Here is a 19448-nt window from a genome sequence, read left to right on the forward strand (position 1 = left end):
AAGCACATATTCAGAAGAGAGTTTAAAATTAGTCAAAAAGTCTTACTTTATAACTCTCGTCTTAAACTTTTTCCAGGAAAGTTGCGATCTAGATGGTCTGGTCCTTTTATAGTTACACAGGTATTCCCATATGGAACAATTGAAGTTGCGCATGACACTGAGGGCACATTCAAAGTGAACGGTCAACGTTTGAAGCCTTACTTCGAATGTGGTTACAACAAGCAGAAGACCACCATTGAACTTCATCCTCCGAATAGCGACATCTGAAATAGTTTGGCTGAAAACTTTAAAGCAAGCGCTTCTTGGGAGACAACCCAAGCATTTTAATTATGTTTTTATTTTTATTTTTTTAAGTTTATGTTTTGCAAAAAAAAAAAGATTAACTTTTCTCTGTTTTATCCGGGTTAATTTTTAGGAAGCACCTTTCAAGAGTTTAATCATCAAGATCATCTATGGACTTATCTTACAACCAGGGAGTTTTCTTCTTCCTATTTCTATTTTTCGCATTGAGGACACTTTGCTTCATTCAAGTTTTTGGGGGCGACAAATTTTTGGATAATTTTTTCATGATTGCATTCTTGGTTGTGAATTTTTATGATTTTTAGGAAAATTTAAATTTTATTTAAACTTGCAATTGATGCGTGAGTTAATCTTAATTCTAATTATGTTGATCCATTTACCGAGCACTAAAAGTCCTTACTTTTGAATTATGTGTAAATCTAGAGAGCATTCATGTGAAATATGTGATTTTTTAGATTTCATCCAAATCTTAGAATTTGTTTGATTTTCTCTTGAGGCGAAATCCTAAGCTAAATCTAATTGAGAAAATGATATAGGCAGTTTTTGGATCGATTGAGCCTTTCAAGCCAACCCTATTTATTTATCCCTAGTCACCCCGTTGAGCCTTAATTATTACCCAATTTTTCATTGGCACCCATATATGTATAACCTAGCCATGATCAAATTATATCCTTATCCCATGCCCTATGACCACGTTGATTTTCTTTTGGGATAAAAAAAAAATTATTTGAGCTTGATAGAAATTTGGGAGGAATGATGGAATAAAAAGAAGAAAAAAAAGTGATTGCAATGGTTGTTTGGGGTGTATTGTCAAAAAAAAAAAAATTGCTTTTATGGTTCCCTATCTAACTTTCAATTGAGTGAGCCTTTTGGATACTCAATGGGTTAGAAATTTTCATGTTATATTAGGAGGGACTTTGGGAGAAACTCCACCATAAAGCAATTCAAAAAAAAAAGAGAGAGAAAGAAAAAAAAAGAATGGTGTATATGGTGGCAGAAAAATTATTTTGAAGGAGTGAAATTGGACAGTGACATTGGCTTTAATTAGATCCTAGAAATCAACATGTTGATGGGTGATTTGAGCTTAAAATTCCCGTTATCTCACATTTAGCCCAGCCTTACATTACAACCCGAGAAAAGTCCTATTGATTTTTGATTGGATAATTAGCTTACATTAGTGGAGAGAGGAATGAAAAGCAAACCTATGAGATTTGGTCATAATTATTGAGAATTTTTGAGAGGTTACATGTTAATGTGAATTATTCTGAATTGCATATAATTCGAAAAAGATGAGGACTCTTACACACGCACTTGGATCATATAGTTAGAATTGGTCTTAACTTATAAATCGATTTAAATGTTTGGATGAAATTTGTGTTTTTCTTTGAATTGTGAATTTGAGCAATTATGGAAAGATGTCATGGAGAAGGTTGTTAGGTTGAGTATGCGTTATGTTTGACTTTTGCTCGAGGACTAGCAAAATGTTAAGTTTGGGGGTTTGATAACTCTATAAAAATAGAGTTATTTTACCTATTTTAGGCAACAATTAATGCATTATCTATGAGAAAATATTTGGATTTTCTTCCGATTATTTAAATTTCCCTTATTTATGCAGAATAATGAGATATGGAGAAGATAAGGAAAAAAATGGCAATTATCAGGAATTCAAATAAAAGCAGCAGTGGAAGATAGATATCAAATTAGGAAATTCTTGATTTTATTCCCTAATGTTATCTGTAAGCATTGGGAGATAGATATCTTGGATATATCCTATAAATAGAGACAGAGAGAGCAGCTAGGTTTTTTTAGAGGGAGGAGGAGTGAGATCGTTTTCATTCTTCGAGAGTTTTTCAAGTATTTTGAAGAGAAGACAAAAGTGGTGACAGAATTCTTGTCATTTGATTCAAGATGCTGGGTTTGATCTATATTTCTATTTTTATTTCTTATTCTACTATGTTCTAATTTTCTTTTGTTAGGGCTACGATGTAGCCTAACCATGATGATATGAATTTCATGATTTTTATGTTTTACAATTGATTTCATTCATGTGAGTTATATATTATTGCGTTTACTACTTTTGAGTGACTGGCCACCACTTGAATGATCTGATGTGCATGTTTGAGATTGAGAGATGATAATATGCAATTGCTCATTATAATATATAACCATGAATTAAACGTGGATAGAAATATACCGCGTTATTTGTGTAGCTTTCGGTGATAAGGTGATCCAAAAGACTCATTGTAAACCGAGAATATTCATAGTTTTTAATGCACTCATGTTTATTTTAATTCACATAGAGATATAGTTGATTAATAAGCTGAGTAGGTTTGCTATACCTAGAGATAGGATAGTAAATAGATTAGGAAATTCCGCTATCACATGTTTGATATCGTTCTTGTATTCATAACAATCTGAAATTCATATCTAGTGGTTATGGTGAAATCGGATGCTCTAACATATTTATCTGATTGATTTTACTGCATTTAGTTTTCAAATTTTGTTTTTAATTTATTCTAAATTATATTTTGATTTGTTAGATAAATTTTAGAATTAATCTATTTTAGTATTTAATTAGTTTATTAATCATCGATCTCCGTGGGACGATACTTTTTCTCATCATTATATTACTTGTTCGATACGTGCACTTGCGTTTAGAATTTTACGAACATCCATCCTACTAAAATTGATCGGCCGGTGCCGACAACCATTTTTTAATAATTTTTTCCTTCTCCCTCTCCCTTCTTCCTCCTCCTCTCCTCCTCCCTCCTTCTTCCTTTGGCTCCGGTGACTAGCTAAAAGGTAGGGCTGGCCGGTCGTCGGACTGAGGCGGTCGGGCTAGCTCGCCTCGCTGTCACGGGCGAGAGCGGGCTTGCCCAGCCACTAGTGAGGATCGCCTTGCCGATCCGACAAGGGGGCCTTGTTGTCACCGGGTCTAGTGAGGTGAGCCCCGTCGAGATCCGGCAAGGCGATTTGGCGTGCTTGTGCCTAGCGACGACAAGGCAAGCCCTCATCGAATCTGGCGACGGCTCGCATTACGGTCGTCGGGCGAGGCAAGCTCTCGCCAAATCTGGCAAGGGGGGCTTGCCGTCGCATCTGGCGAGCCCCCCTCGCCTCGCCAGGTGACCGTGAGGCGAGCCCTTGCCAGATCTGGCGGGGGCTCACCTCGCTATCACTAGGCGCGAGCTTGCTGACTGGCGAGGCGAGCTCGCCGAAGCCAAAGGAAGGAGGAGGGAGGGAGGGAGGAAGAAGGAAGAGGGAGAATAAAAAAAAAAAAAAAAAAAGAGGGAAAAGGGAAAAAAGAAAAAATTAATAAAAAATTTTAAAAAATAAAAATATTATTAAAAAAGGTCATTGGCGCCGGCCGACTGCCACGTTGGTGTCGACCAACTAATTTTGCCCAAATGGACTAATCGGGAATAATTTAAAAATATTTAGGATTCAATTGGTAAAAAAAAATAAGTTTAGAACTAAACCGACACAATTATAATAAGTTTATGATTTTTTTGGTAATTTTCTCTAAGTTAATTCAAGGCTAAGGAAGTACAATGAATACACATCTATTTGCTTAATTTTGTAATTGCTTTCCCTCGTGTGCATGGCACAAACTATTTCAAAATAAATATCCCCCAAAATGAAAAAAAAAAAAAAAAACTGACGATATCTTGAATTTTTTAACATGTTTTTATTTTTCATTTTTCAGGTGAGTCACGGATGGTGATGAGAGTTAAAGCATCATGCTAGCGCGACGTTGATTGCTTGTTTCAATGTCTGAAGGGCACGTTGGCACTTTGCAATTTAATAACTCACAAGTGTTCATGCATCGAAAGGGTATTAATTAGTTCCTCTGATGTTAATGTTGAAATCCCTAATTAGTTAGTATGCAGAATCGAACTCTTGTTGATATCTCTTAATAATCAAATTATCCATAAATTTGCTTGATTGTATGAGCTTGCATAGGTCCTCTTACTATTTTTTATTTTTCGACCTTCCTATATAACATTAATTGGAAGATGTTTATGTGATCCGCGATTTATTCAAACTCCGTATTTCGATAATACCTAAACAACAATGAACGGAGAATGCTGAAATATGAATCGCTACCTGGTTTGATTTTTGCTCAAAAAGGGGAATAAGTATGTCTTGATGCAATCATCATAATATAATCCTCCACACGATGACCACATCATGCGTGGAGCCAATCATTTTTTTATTTTATTGTTTATATAGTGATATTTTCTTCTTCTTCTTCTTCTTTTTTTTTCAATTTTTCGATTAAAGCACTTTGACTCAGTGTTTTAATTTGTTGTATGAATTTGCCAGTGAAATTAAATTTCATCAAAAAATCAAAGTGTACGTACAGAGAGGCACATATTCGCTACCAAGTTTTTGCAGGACTTCACTTAACTTGTTTCAAATACTATATTGCCAAAAAAGAATTGAAGTTGCCGTTCTCTCAATTTAGAGTTGAATGCAGTTTTAAGCTTTCAATGTTCAACTTGAGCTGAGTCCCAGAACTATATCGATTCGGCTCAACTTGATTGTACTGCTATTGCTGTTATGCGTAAGTTCTTTTATAACCAACTTTGACCAATGCATCTATTAGAGATTGAAATAATCCAAACGATGCCACTAGGACCTTTTCAACATTGCACAAGAAATAGTGGTCCAAGTTGCCAAGAAATAGTTCCTTTGCACGATCAAAAAACCGATGTATTTTCACACGGGTACCCTCGTTCCTTACACAGAGTTCTTTCGAATTTCTTGTAAGGGGAAGTGTAATCAATTAAAGATGAAGGAGAACTGCTTTATCTTTACATAGGGAATTTCCTACGAGACGGATTTAGGGCCGACGGAGAGACTTGGTCAGGCAGTACAAGAATTAGCACAAAGAGCAGCGCTGGAAAGTTTGACAACAACCGATTCGCTTGCAAAGCCAACGGCATTGAGAGTGCTGATTTGTAACACTGATTTTTTTATATAAAATAGTTCATCCAAAAATTCCTGGAATTTATGCTGTTATTTGTTTGTTATTTAAGAGATACGATTTGGAGAGCTTTGTTCCTGTTCTTGTTCAAATTGCAGCAGCCCGACTGCTCGACACCCATGGTTTTAGCACCCCTGGTTTTTCAGAAACTTGGAGCTGAGTTTTGCCTTACTTGACTTTTGATATAATTTAGTTCTTTTCAACTCCTCACGTATCGACAAATTGTTTTTAATTGTTCATGGTCACAGTAGTCTTACTTGGAGGGCTAGTCCAGCAAAACTCTTTGACCACAAATCACATTCATAGGTTTTCTCCTCTCCATGATCTAGACTGACCAAAATGAGTTATTCAGTACGATCATTTTACTAATCATAGTTTATCGAGAATATTAACTTTAGGCAATAAAGCATTGTTAAAAGTTCTGATCCTGTGTTACTCCTGATCATTCATACTTCGTTGGTAAACTTTTTACAAGGGCACGCGTAAATCATGGATTTGGGGCATTATCATTCCAATTTCTGGTTTTTGATTAATACGCAGGTGATATTAAGAGGGAAAACGAAAAGTCCAAATCTATCTGTAAATGCTGGTATTGGGTAAGTCCCCTTATAGAATAATATAAATGTTAGGTGAATGAACAACTTGATCACAAGAATATCCCAAAACCAAGCCCCCTAGTTTTCTAATATTATGTTAGGTGAATGAACAACCTATAAAACCAAGGCGTTTTCCATAAAAGGCTTCAGTGGAAAGACAAACGGGACTCAAAACTTTGTCGTTCTCTCAGTGCAAAGTATAGATCTTCCCTGATCTTGATTGATTTTGAGATGGAGTTTCAGTATGTAAGCGGAGCACTTGTGGCTCTTCTCTTGCTAGGATGTGGTTTTTCGTGGCGAATGTCGGGAAGAAAGAGGCGAAGCAAAAGTGGCTCGGTTGGGTTTCAGAAACATGGGAATGGAGAGGGACATCGGGACGTTGCTGCAAGTGATGATGTCGTTATTGTTGGTGCCGGTGTGGTTGGCTCGGCTCTTGCTTATGCTCTTGGCAAGGTAATATCGTGACCCGAACACGATATCCATCTAAATGCAACATTTTCTTGTAAAAATCTGTTTTACGAACAGAGTGAGATATCAATTTTCACAAATTCACTCATTAGGCATGATTGTGGAAACATATGAACGGCGATGGCAATTTGATATACAGGCATATTTCCTGCATTTTCTACTCCATTAATGACCATTTCTACTGGTTACAGCAAGGGCGTCGGGTTCGTGTGATCGAAAGAGACCTGTCTGAACCAGACAGGATTGTTGGCGAACTTCTTCAACCGGGAGGCTATTTGAAATTAATGGAGTTGGGTTTAGAGGGTAAGCTGGAAATTTAAAGCACCCTTAAGAAGTAATTATGAAACTTCTCATCTTTACTTTGCGATTATATCCGACACAAATGTTTCGCTCCAGATTGTGTAAAGGACATCGATGCACAACAAGTTTTTGGGTATGCTCTTTTCAAGGATGGAAAAAAGACGAGAATTCCATATCCTCTGGAGAATTATCGCTCAGACGTTGCCGGGAGAAGCTTCCACCATGGAAGATTTATCCAGAGATTAAGGAAGAAAGCATCATCTCTATCAAAGTACCTACTTTCAATTGTCAATTCGTTCATTTTGCATTATTGCATTTCATTAGATCTTTCTCTTGATCAAAATATCTGTCATGTGTGATCATCACAAATGGCTGTTTTTATTTTCTTGCGTGTAGTTTTAGCATTGGAATAGGTGGTTTTTCTTGTTTCAGGCAAGTGTCTGATCATTCTGTCTCCGTTGCAGTGTAAGACTAGAACAAGGTACAGTAACATCTCTGCTTGAGGAAAATGGGATGATCAAAGGGGTGAATTACAAGACAAGGACTGGTGAAGAATCGACTGCTTATGCTTTCCTTACGGTTGTGTGTGATGGTTGTTACTCAAATCTCCGACGATCACTTTGCAATCCTAAGGTCAGGAAGTTTTGTTGATCTCTTCAGGATGACTCTTCTTCTTTTTTTTTTTTTTTTCTCAAAAATGAAATGGATATGCCGACTTGCTCATTTGTCCCCTGAAAATGGCGTTGTCTTCATGCAGGTAGATGTGCCTTCGTGTTTTGTTGGTTTAGTCCTAGAGAACTGTCGACTTCCATTTGAAAATCATGGGCATGTCGTTCTGGCAGACCCTTCGCCCATCCTGTTTTATCCTATAAGTAGTCACGAGATTCGCTGTTTAGTCGATGTACCTGGCCGAACGGTGCCTTCCATCACAAATGGTGAATTAGCGCAGTATTTGAAGACTGTCGTGGCGCCACAGGTGCGTACTGATTACTGGCATATTTCATGGGCAATTATTGAGATTTGGACCTAATCAGCAATTGAGTTGGCAATTTTTCTTCCTATGGTCTCTGAGCACTTGATCCTATATGCATTTATGGAATAAGTAAAGAGATCTTGTTCTTCAGGTGCCTACTGAGTTGCACGATTCCTTCATTACTGCAATTGACACGGGAAATGTAAAACCGATGGCCAACAGAAGCATGCCGGCTGATCCTTGTCCCACTCCCGGGGCGCTTTTGTTGGGAGATGCATTTAACATGCGACATCCTTTAACTGGTGGAGGAATGACCGTGGCTTTATCAGACGTTGTTGTTCTACGAGATCTGCTCAGACCTTTAAGCGATTTCAATGATGCATCAACCCTGTGCCGATATCTTGAATCTTTCTATACAATTCGTAAGGTGAGCAATGAGCAGCAGGCCTTTTAGGATAAAAGCTATGTGATAAAAGTAGTTCTGTTCCTATTGTTTTAGTCTCCAATGACTGCATAGGGTTCGCGTTTAAGCAACTTTAGACCACCTTGTATGACGTCATGGAAAGATTGTATCAATCTCGAAGTATTTTGTTTTTGCAGCCCATGGCATCAACGATAAATACACTAGCAGGTGCCCTGTACAAGGTCTTCTGCGCATCTCCTGATCCGGCAAGAAAGGAAATGCGCCAGGCATGTTTCGACTATCTGAGCCTTGGAGGCATATATTCACTCGGACCGATTGCACTACTCTCTGGACTCAATCCTCGCCCTCTGAGCTTGGTTCTCCACTTCTTTGCTGTGGCTGTGTATGGCTTTTGGCGATTGATGCTGCCTTTTCCTTCCCCAGACCGCATTCATACCGGGGCGAGATTGATTTCAGTGAGTGATCCATTTATTCTTGTTTAAACTCGAGTAAGAATTTTCGTTTACAAATCATGTCAGAAGTAAGAAAATTTCCCACTAACTTGTTTTTGGTTGCTTATAACGAAATTATCAGGGTGCGTCCGGCATCATCTTTCCCATACTCAAAGCTGAAGGCATTAGGCAGATGTTCTTTCCATTCTCCATGCCGGCGTACTACAGAGCACCCCTGTTGAGGCAAATCATACAGAAGAAAAGAACCACGCACATGATGAACGAGATGTCCCATTAGCCTTTCTTCTACGCATGTTTCCATCTGTAGAATTGATAAAACTACAGTGTCACATTGCTCAAAGCGAATTTAGGGGGGTCTAGTTTTTTCATTCTCAGAGCGGATTACAATTTTTAGTTCTCAATTATAGGATCCTATTACAACAGAAATTTCTGTCTGTTGTGTCTGGCTTGTACAAGTTTCTCAGCACAAATGCAAAGAGGTTCCTGAACTTTTTATACTGCCAAGAGTAGAAAATCTCAAAGGATTGGAATGGTTTGTGCTTGCTAGTCAGCGTGCCCCTCAGCTAATCTTCTACTTTCATCCCGAATTATTAAGTTGCGAAGCGAACAATGACTCTGGAAATAACTCTTTGGAGGAATGAGACAAGTCAAAATCCGAAGCGGCTTTGTTTGGGAATTTTTCCACAGCAGAAAAGTTATATCTGAATGCTGAAAGAGCCTTTCAATAGAGACTGTTTCCGAGAAGTGCTGTTCTTCTTGCATCCTTCGTTTGTACCAGTGTTTAATCACTTGATCAGTCACACAGTACTCATAGAGAACATCTCTGCAATAACGGGTGTTTATTAAAATTCGAGGACAATGAAAGGTGTAGCAATGGCTTGCATTTTTCTGTCAAAACAAATCAAACTCCCCACACTTGCGAGGAAATTCTGAGAAGCCATTGCTTATATTCCTAGGCAATTGATCACAACTAGGCAGATTTATGACCTTTCTTCCGTCAAGAAAGATAAAAAATCCGCCTTAAAAGAATAATAGGCGCTGTGTATATTTGCATCCGGTTGATCCGGTCTATAAAATCAGTGATTTGGGCAAATTTAGACACTTTTACCAATTAAACTAGTATGCAACCAACACTACTAGACAAAGTTCTATTGTTCCGTGCGCAAAAATATAGAGTTTTTTGGTTCCGTGCTGGTAAGTCTTATAAGTATCGGCAAATGTCAAGAGCTGCTGGTAAAAGAAAAATTGACAGGTGGCTTTTTTTCTTATAACTAGTTGGTAACTTACTGGCACTTACCAAAACTCGTTTAAGTTGTTTAGGTTTTTCTGGTGTTGTCTCGTTTGCCAACATTTTTTTTTTTTTTTTTTTTTTTATCATGTAGAAAATTTCATTTGCATTTTTTGGCTGCTCTTCAACTTTACCAATCTTAATTATAATCATTTGCCATTCTATGAGGAATTAACATACTAGTTTTGAGTTAAAAATTTTCATTTGAGTTATTTTTCTATATATTACTGACTTCTCGTATCTTCTACTAATTTATGTTTACCTTTCTAAGTTACATCTTTTGTTTACCAAGAATTGTAGTAATTACTAACTTTCATTCAAGTAAGTTGTATAAATTACCAACTCTCTTTTGAGTTAATTACTGATATTTGTTTGTTTCTTCTCAATTTACCAACTTTTCTATTGTGTTATCTAATCGGGAATAAAATTGCTAAGTCACCAAATCAAGATTTGTAATTTCAGTCAATAACAACTCAAGAGTTGATAGCCCGAGTAAGTCAATAGGAGAAAAGTAATAAGTTACTCAGGTAAAGGTTGGTAATTTTATCAAATAATGGGAGAATTTGTGCCAAGTCTTTCGGCATAGTAATTCGTTAGGTTTCCCATTGATGGTTCACTTCTAGTAAGGCTGTGATAAGCATCATTAGAAGTGGTTGAGCCATCATTATGTATTATTAAATATTTTATAGCTACAAAAATTAAAATATTACACATTCTTTTGGTCGGAGAAATAATACATTAAAAAGTGATTACCCAACAACTACTAAAAAAATAAAGGAAAACTATCTAGAAGGTCTTAAACATATTGTAATTATGCTAATTTTATCATAGACCTTTTCACAATTTATCAATTCCATCAGAGTAACTTTTGCCAAAAATCACCAATGTGGCATGATTGATGCTTACATGGATAATTTTTGATTTTTTTTTATAATGTTTTTGGTCTTTTTTTCCTTCCCTTTCTTTTTGGCAATGGTCAATTGCCAGCCGAAGAAGAAGAAGAAGAAGAAGAAGAAGTTATATGGTGAGATCGATTCAGTTAAATCATACATTAGGAAAACATTTGGACCTAATCAAGATCCGAGGATTCGTGATCAATCAAATCGACTTGTACCACCCATATTTCCTATGTTGTAAAAATTAACTACTAATGAAGAAGCTATCATAAGAGCGACTTTGGCTATACTTAGCTGATATTCTCATAAATCACGTAAAGAGACCATGAGATATATTGATAATTGAACGGCTTCTCTCTAAATCAGCTCGTTCTGTTACGATATGATAGTAATTTAATGTCGTTGAAATTAAACAAAAACTTTGGAATGTAATGATTATAATTTAAGAACAAAAGACGAAATTAAATAGAAACTTCGGAGTGTAGTGATTAGAATTTAAGAACAAAAGACAAAACAAGTGAATTGCAGCACGTGCTACGACTGGCTGCCAGTTTCCACGCGGTGCGACACTTACCGAGCGATTGTCTTCATTCAGTGGTTGAGAGAGAGAGAGAGAGAGAGAGAGAGAGAGCAGGTGTCACGCTAATGCATGCAATCCTCCGGTCGGTGCAGGGAAACGCCAAACGGTACTGGTTACATAAACAGTAGGGCGAGCCACAGAAAATGAGGGAGAACAAGACCAAGAAAAAAGGTTTTGTCTCCTCGTGGCGTCTCTTGTTAAACTGAGAACATGGTCGCTGCTTTCCAGCTTCGACGTCAACATTTACCCTCTCCAGATGAACCTTTCGGTTTCTATATATAGCCACTTGAATTAGCCTTAATGGCATCATTAATGAGGAGCAGCCCCCGTCGAGACGTAAGGGTTCCAATCATGAGGGCTTCTCATTATTCTTTTGCTCGCTCACTCTCTAATGTCGTCGTCGTCGTCCTCCTCCTCCTCCTAGCCATTGCTGCTCAAGTTCAAGCAAGACCTCTACTTGCAGGTAGCCCTTCCGACTTTGTCCATTTTGCTACAAAAGGATTTCCCTCTTGCCATCATTCGCGTTTAATGTTTATTGGACTATGCTCTCATTAACCCAAGATTTATATTGCGTGTGAACTGCAGAGAGGTTGAGGATGACAATTGAAGAGTATGCAAGGTCATTGAGGCCACTGCCTCTGCGACATGCGGCATCACCACCTGTAATCACGCCGTGCGAACAGATGCCTGCAACAGCGGCGACCATGACGATAAAAAACGATAGTTATGACCAAGTTATGGGAGCGACATCATCTCCACCGCCACCTCCTTCAAAAGTATCTCCACCGACCCAACAAATCAAATGCTTATGCTCTCCTCTTTCGAACGACGATTTAATCATATCAATGGTTACTGATCTTGATTTTGAGGCACCGTCCATGTCACCACCTCTACTTCGACCTCCAGAAAAAGCGCCCCCCGAGAGACCAGGGATCGACAAGAAATCACCTTCACCTCCACCTCCTCCAGCAGCAGCACCCCAAGAAAAACCGCCATCCTCAACAGTAACGCCCCCATCGAAACCAAGGACCAGCGATTTTGAGGCGCCATCAAGATTACCACCTCCAGCTCGAAAAGCATCACCCCCATCCAAGCATATTAACAATTCCGAGATGACATACAAATCACCACCGCCATCTCAGAAGTCATCGCCTTCAACCGAAGAATTTGGCCAACTTATTATCATTAATTCTGAAAGATCCCCGCCCTCTGCCGAGTCTTATTATCCGTCTTATTAATTCCCTTCATAGTCCTGAGTTCTAAGAGCTGCCTTCAATTATCGGTGTGTTGATTAGTGTACTCTGTGGCTGCTGCATTTGAAGGCTTTATAAGAATTGGGCTTAAGGCCCGTCCGCCCAAGTTGGGCCGAGAAAGCCCGGCCCACGGGAATAAGGCCCGTGGAAGGAGAGAGGTATAAAAGGGAGGAGAAAAAGGAAAAAAGGCACTATTTTGTTCAAAAGGAAAAAGACGTACGTTTCTCTCAACTCTCTCTCTCTCTCTGTCGTTTTCTCCAAAAAGCAAAACAGTGAAGCGCGAAGGCCAATTTGCTTCACCGGATCGAACAGGACCAAGTTTCTCTTCCTCTAACGGCATCGGTGTTTAATCTGTGGCTAAAAGGTACGCTCGAATCCGTGATGTGCTTTATGATCGGTGATACGTGTTGTTTTTCTCGGGCTCGTCTTCCGCATCGATTTAAGGGGTTCGATTTAGTGCCGAATCCAATTTTCGGGGATCAGTCATTCCCAACATTGGTATCAGAGCCCTAGTTCACGTTTTCCCAATCTGTTTTGATGTTTTTGATTGATTTTTCGCAAAAGCAATTCGGCCGTACGGATCGGGGCGAAAAATCCCGACACCCGAGCGTTCTTTGGTCATTTTTCTGAGTTTTCGTAAGTAGAAATCATTTTCTAAACACATGGGGAGAAAGGCGACGTCGAGACGAGTCTGATGACATGTCGTGCGCCGCCGGGAGACGCCGCATGCGCACACATGCGCGGCCAGAAGGCGATGCGCGTGGGCGCGACGCGCCCGGAAGCGCTGGCTCGCCCAGCGTGTGCGGAACATGCGCCGGTCGGCGAACCGGCGCGTGCGCACCTCCGGCCGGCAAACCAGCACGCGCCGATCCGTGGACCGACGCTTGCTGACGTCATCATGACGTCACCCAACGGTCAATAACCGCTAGGGTGACGTCATCGATGACGTCAGCACGACGACGTTTCGCCAGACGGTCATCGGCCGGCAACCCGACCGACCCGACCCGAGGACGTCGGCATGCGCGCCGCACGTGCCGGATGACGTCTGCGTGACGTCATCCCGCGCACACGTGCGGCATGTGCCGTCGGTTCGCCCGAACCGGCCTGACCGATCCGACCGATATGCCCGGTCCGACTGGTCCGACGACCGTTGACCACCGTTGACCGACGACCGTTGACTTTGACCGTTGACCCCGAAAAAAAAAAAAAAAGAAAAAAAAAGAAGGAAAAGAATGTGTTTCTTTTTCAATTAAGTCTATGTGGATTATTTGTGATCCCTTATTTATTCTGCATTTGTTGCGGGAACATTTCTGCATTTGTTGCGGGAAAAATGCCTCCCCTCGGGTTGCGCACACCTATTCGCGCAATTACCGATGAACGAAGGAAAGGCTGTCTAAGTTGATAGCTGAGCTGACTGATCATCGATGGGAGAGAGGTGACTTAATTGATCACGTCCTTGAAGTCAACGGGAAGATACAAAAGGTCATATGGAATGGTCGTCCTATGTCACAGTCAGAGATGGTGCGATTTTTCATAAACACTCTTCCACCTGAATGGCAAGATGTGTTGAATCGCATATGGGATGTCAACGGAGCTGCTTCATATAAGAAAATTGTAATAGATTTTGTAAATGAATATTACTGTATTATGACAAGGGAAAAGATCAAGAAATTGAACAAAAGAGGATCTTTCCCAGTTCGTGTGCTGACTTTGTGTTAGTTGTATTGGCTGATATTTGTTAAGTGTGCTTTGTGGACATAATATGTAATGTTTACTACTTGATAGTTGTTGATGTAGCAACCAATGTCTTGATTGTATTAGTTGAAAGCATTATTGTTTTATTTGAATTCAATTATCTGTTGTTTTCTGTTATTGATGGTTGCTGTGAGTAATTAGCTGTGGGTAGTTTTAGAAGTTTTTGTAGTTTCATAGAATTGATTTTGCATATGACAATCATATTAATAATAGTTTTAAGTTAGGATTTTTGGAGGATGATTGGAAACGTAGTGACCTTTTGATTCTGAAGCCTTACTTGAAATTATTCATTAATATGATGGGTTTATGTAAAAAGGGATGCATAAATGATAGGCATTAATAATTCGTGCATATGTCTGATGTGTTCAGATCAATTGCTTCAGCCACAAAGAGCATAGTTGCCGAGCTGAACAAAGGTGAAAAGCTCAATGGTGACAACTATGAAATTTGGCACATGAAAGTCCAATATGTGCTGGAAAAGCAAGAAGCACTAAAAGCTCTTGACCATATTATGGAAGATCTTGAGGATGCCGTGCGCCACCTTGAGCTAGTAGAGGACCGTCTAACGGCATTTGAGTCGAAAGTAGACATTTACAATGCTGGTTCTAGCTTAGAAAGGGCTTTGAGCTCTAAGCGCAAGCGTATTGATTCGTTCAATATGTGGGATTGCAAAGGATCAAGTCCTTGTTGCAAGAAATCAAAAGTTAACCAACATGAAAGAGGAAAGCGTCCTCGAATGAAGAAGCTTACAAGGGTGAAGTGTTTTAATTGTGACAAGAAGGGTCACTATGCTCGCGACTGTCGTGAGCCAAAGAAGGTAAACACCCCTTATGCTTTTCAGAACTTTACTTTTGTGTCGAGTTCTGTATTCTTGACTGAGTCTAATCCTTTGTGGACTGTAGATTCAGGAGCGACAGACCATGTAGCGAAAGATAGAGGATCCTTTGTAGAATTCCGACGAGTACCAACTGGAACTAAGTGGGTCTATGTGGGAAACAACTCCCGAGCTGAAGTGAAAGGAATTGGCACATGCCAACTGAATATGTGTGGTGGACGCACTTTATTCCTACATGCTGTATTGTATGCTCCGGAGATTCGTCGGAATTTAGTGTCTGTTTTAGTGTTGGTTAGACTAGGTTTTAATATGAACTTCCATAATAGATGTGTAGATTTGTATTTGGATACAAACTACTATGGTTGTGGTTATTTTCTGGATGGTTTCATTGTATTAGATATTGAGTATGTTAATGCAAATGTTTGTTATTCCCTTATCGCGTCTCCTAATTCATATGATAATGATGTGAATGTGTGGCATGCTAGACTTGGTCACATTGGCCAACAACGTATGAATAGACTAGCCAAAGAGGGCTTGTTGGGCAACATTGAAAAAGTCGATTTGCCCATATGTAAGCATTGCCTAGAAGGGAAAACGACACGGAAACCATTTGGAAAAGGTAAAAGAGCTGAATTTCCTCTACATTTAATCCATACTGATATCTGTGGTCCAATGAATGTGAAAGGAAGGCATGGGGCTGTTTATTTCATCACTTTTATAGATGATTACACTCGATTTGGGTATGTCTATTTGATTTATCATAAATCTGAAGCAATAAGTTGTTTCAAAAGGTTTTTAAACCTGGTGGAAAATCAATTAGACAAGAAAATAAAAGTATTGAGATCCGATCGAGGTCGAGAATATTTATCTGATGAGTTCAGAAAATTATGTGATGAAAAAGGAATAGAAAGACAGTTTTCTATTCCGTACACTCCTCAACAAAATGGTGTTGCGGAAAGAAGAAACAGAACCCTACTGGAAATGGTTAGGTCCATGATGGCGCATGCTAACTTGCCTATCACCTTTTGGAGTGATGCATTGTTAATCGCTGCGTATATACTTAACCGGGTGCCTTCCAAATCGGTTACTTCCACTCCATATGAGTTATGGATAGGTAGAAAACCGGACTTGAGTTTTCTTAAGCCATGGGGTTGTGCTGCCTATACACATGAGTCCTCTCACAAGTTTGGGAAATTGGGTCCCAGAGGAAAAAAGAGTATTTTCATAAGATACTCGGAACACTCGAAAGGGTATGTGTTCATTGGTGAGCAAGAAAGTGGGAGTATAATTGAATTTGAATCACGAGATGTCACATTCTTAGAGGATGAGTTTCCTAAAAGGGCGAAATAGGAGAAGATCACTCCCTATTTGAGACCTTGGATCAAGATAATAATATTAGTGGAGTTCATCCAAGTGGGAGCATAATAGGGAATGATGTACAAAGTGTACAATCTCCCATACGGCGAACAAGTCGCAAAGTATTTCCCGTTGACGTTTTGATATTGAAGGGGAAACTTTTATGGTTGCTCAACAAGATGAGGATGAGCCAAGAAATATAAATGAGGCTCTAAATTGCCCTAGTAAGGAAAAATGGATTAATGCAATGGAAGAGGAAATGGAGTCGATGAAATCAAACCAAGTCTGGGAACTGGTTAATCTTCCAAAAGGACGTAGAGCTATTGGGAATAAGTGGGTTCTCAAAATAAAGCGAAAGGCTGATGGCTCGATTGAAAGGCATAAGGCTCGCCTTGTGGCGAAGGGGTATAATCAACAGGAATGAATTAATTATGAAGATACATTTTCTCCTGTAGTGAGATTTACCTCGATTCGCATTATTCTGGCAAAAGTGGCTAGTCTGGATCTTGAGTTACATCAAATGGATGTAAAGACTGCTTTCCTCAATGGAGAATTAGAGGAAGAAATATATATGGAACAACCTGCTGGTTTCATAGTGAAAGGCCAAGAAGAAAAGGTATGTCGACTTTTGAGGTCGATATATGGTCTTAAGCAGTCATCAAGACAATGGTATATACGTTTTCATAATGCCATAATGACATATGATTTTACGATGATTGATGATGATCATTGTGTATATATCAAAAGATCCAAGGATCAATTTGTGATCATATCATTATATGTTGATGATATACTAATTCTTTGGAAGCAATATGGAGTTTGTTAAGACTTGTCAAGAGTTGGTTGTCTTCCAACTTTGAGATGAAGGACATGGGTGAGGCTGCATACATTCTTGGAGTTAAGATTTCAAGAGATCGTTCGAAGAGATCATTGTCTCTTTCGCAAGAAACCTATATAAATAAGATTCTTGAACGATTTCGTATGCAGGATTGTAAACCCATAGACACTCCTATTGCAAAAGGTGAAGGATTGAGCCATAGACTGTGTCCAATGACTTCACAAGAGAAGGAACAAATGAAACATGTTCCTTGTTCCTTATGCAAGTGCTGTTGGGAGCTTAATGTACGCTATGATGTGTACAAGACCCGACATATGTTTTGCAGTTGGAATGGTGAGTAGATACCAATCCAATCCAGGTCCAAAGACATTGGAAGGCCGTTAAGAGAGTACCGAGGTATCTGAAGGGAACCGCTGATTACAAGTTGAATTACTAAGGAAAGGATCTGCGACTTGAAGGCTATTCGAGATGCTGATTGGGGAGGAGATTTAGATGAAAGAAAATCTACCTCGGGATTTGCTTTCTTGCCGAGCAATGGCGCCATATCATGGAGTAGTAAGAAGCAAACGTGCATAGCCTTATCCACGATGGAAGCTGAGTTCGTGGCATTATCAGCAGCAGTACAAGAAGGAGTTTGGCTTAAGAGATTCTTGGATCATTTAGGTGTTATTGAGAAAACTGCGAATCCATTATTGGTTAACTGTGATAGCCAAGCAGCTATAGCGTACACCAAAGATCCAAAATATCATGGCAAGACCAAACATATAGATACCAAGTATAACTTTGTCAAGGATATGGTTGCACGAAAGGATGTGAACTTACAGTACATATCTACGCATAGAATGGTAGCAGATCTTATGACAAAGCCAATACCTAGAGATATGTTTTGTGGTCATGTTAAATCTCTAGGATTGCGTAGAGTCTGATGTACTGGATTGTAATTTCCCTGAGTTGTTCACATTTATGAACTAGCGTTGTTTCATTATTAATGCCTATGAATCTTTGTTTGATCTTTATGCATCTCAATACTCAGTGTATTATTTTAAGTTAAGGAACTATGTCGGACAGATAAAAGATTAGCCCACTCACACGGGTAATCGCCTCTATTTACTGTGTGATAAATAGAGATGAGACTGTTTTTAAGCTTATTATCTAGGTGATAATCGAGAGCTCAAGCTTAAAATATGTATGTTGCCTTAACTGAGTGTTAAGATGAGAACATAATACTTACTATGTCCGAAAGTAAAATACCCCACATATTTTACTTTATTTGTCTAAGATGCCAGATGTGAGTTCTAATGAATTTTGTAAAAGAGTAGATACATGAACTCAAGTTAGACATTGGATATGTCTGAACTATCATCTGTACGGTATTGAAAGGTGTAGACATACGCTTCATGGGAAATGAGTTAATACCGTAATACGTATTTCATACTACGTATGCATGAGCCGACCAATAAGAGTGACAAAAAGTTTGATCTCAACTTTTATGACGTGTGAGACTCTTAAGGAAAAGAGTTCCTCAATTTTAGTGCCCTCATGACTTTTACTTATTCTCAAGGTTTCTATTTAGTGTTTGCTATCTTAGGATGTTGCCAATGGTCATGAGTTGATTCGATATAATGGGACATTTCTAGAAAAGCAAGCTGAACTAAAATTGAGAGTTTGAAGGAAAGATGAAGATCGATTTTGGAGAATCACATTGTAGTTTTTGTATTCACTGGTCGACCAATTATGATTGTCTTTGTGATGACTGTAATACAATGTATAATACAATATATATATATATCATGTTTAAAAGAGATCAAGAGAGATATAACATGTGATCGATCGATCTAGGGTACTGCATACTAAATCTACTCAGAGTGTGACGCCCATTATGAGCTGTTATATATTCCTAACAGATGTATAGCAACGAGCTCTCAAAGTATGCTGGTTGCACGGATTATTCACTGGTATGAATGTTGAAAAGAAGTAAAGAGAATTTTGTTCGGCCCACCATGTGCGAGTGGGAGATGAAAGCTTTATAAGAATTGGGCTTAAGGCCCGTCCGCCCAAGTTGGGCCGAGAAAGCCCGGCCCACGGGAATAAGGCCCGTGGAAGGAGAGAGGTATAGAAGGGAGGAGAAAAAGGAAAAAATGCACCGT

At 39.2% G+C, this 19448-nt stretch overlaps 1 protein-coding gene across 1 annotated transcript; it reads left to right on the plus strand.

Annotated features, from left to right (window-relative positions):
- Positions 1–6061: 6061 nt before the first annotated feature.
- On the plus strand, positions 6062–8997 carry LOC104423240 (squalene monooxygenase SE1). The gene is made up of 8 exons (XM_010035743.3): positions 6062–6336; positions 6543–6654; positions 6748–6922; positions 7116–7284; positions 7409–7627; positions 7776–8051; positions 8225–8503; positions 8622–8997. The coding sequence occupies exons 1-8, from the start codon at positions 6115–6117 to the stop codon at positions 8775–8777; spliced, it is 1608 nt and encodes a 535-aa protein (XP_010034045.1). The 5' UTR covers positions 6062–6114; the 3' UTR covers positions 8778–8997.
- The last annotated feature ends 10451 nt before the right edge of the window (positions 8998–19448 follow it).

The sequence above is a fragment of the Eucalyptus grandis genome, chromosome 10 (assembly GCF_016545825.1).
Source record: "Eucalyptus grandis isolate ANBG69807.140 chromosome 10, ASM1654582v1, whole genome shotgun sequence".
NCBI lineage: Eukaryota > Viridiplantae > Streptophyta > Magnoliopsida > Myrtales > Myrtaceae > Eucalyptus > Eucalyptus grandis.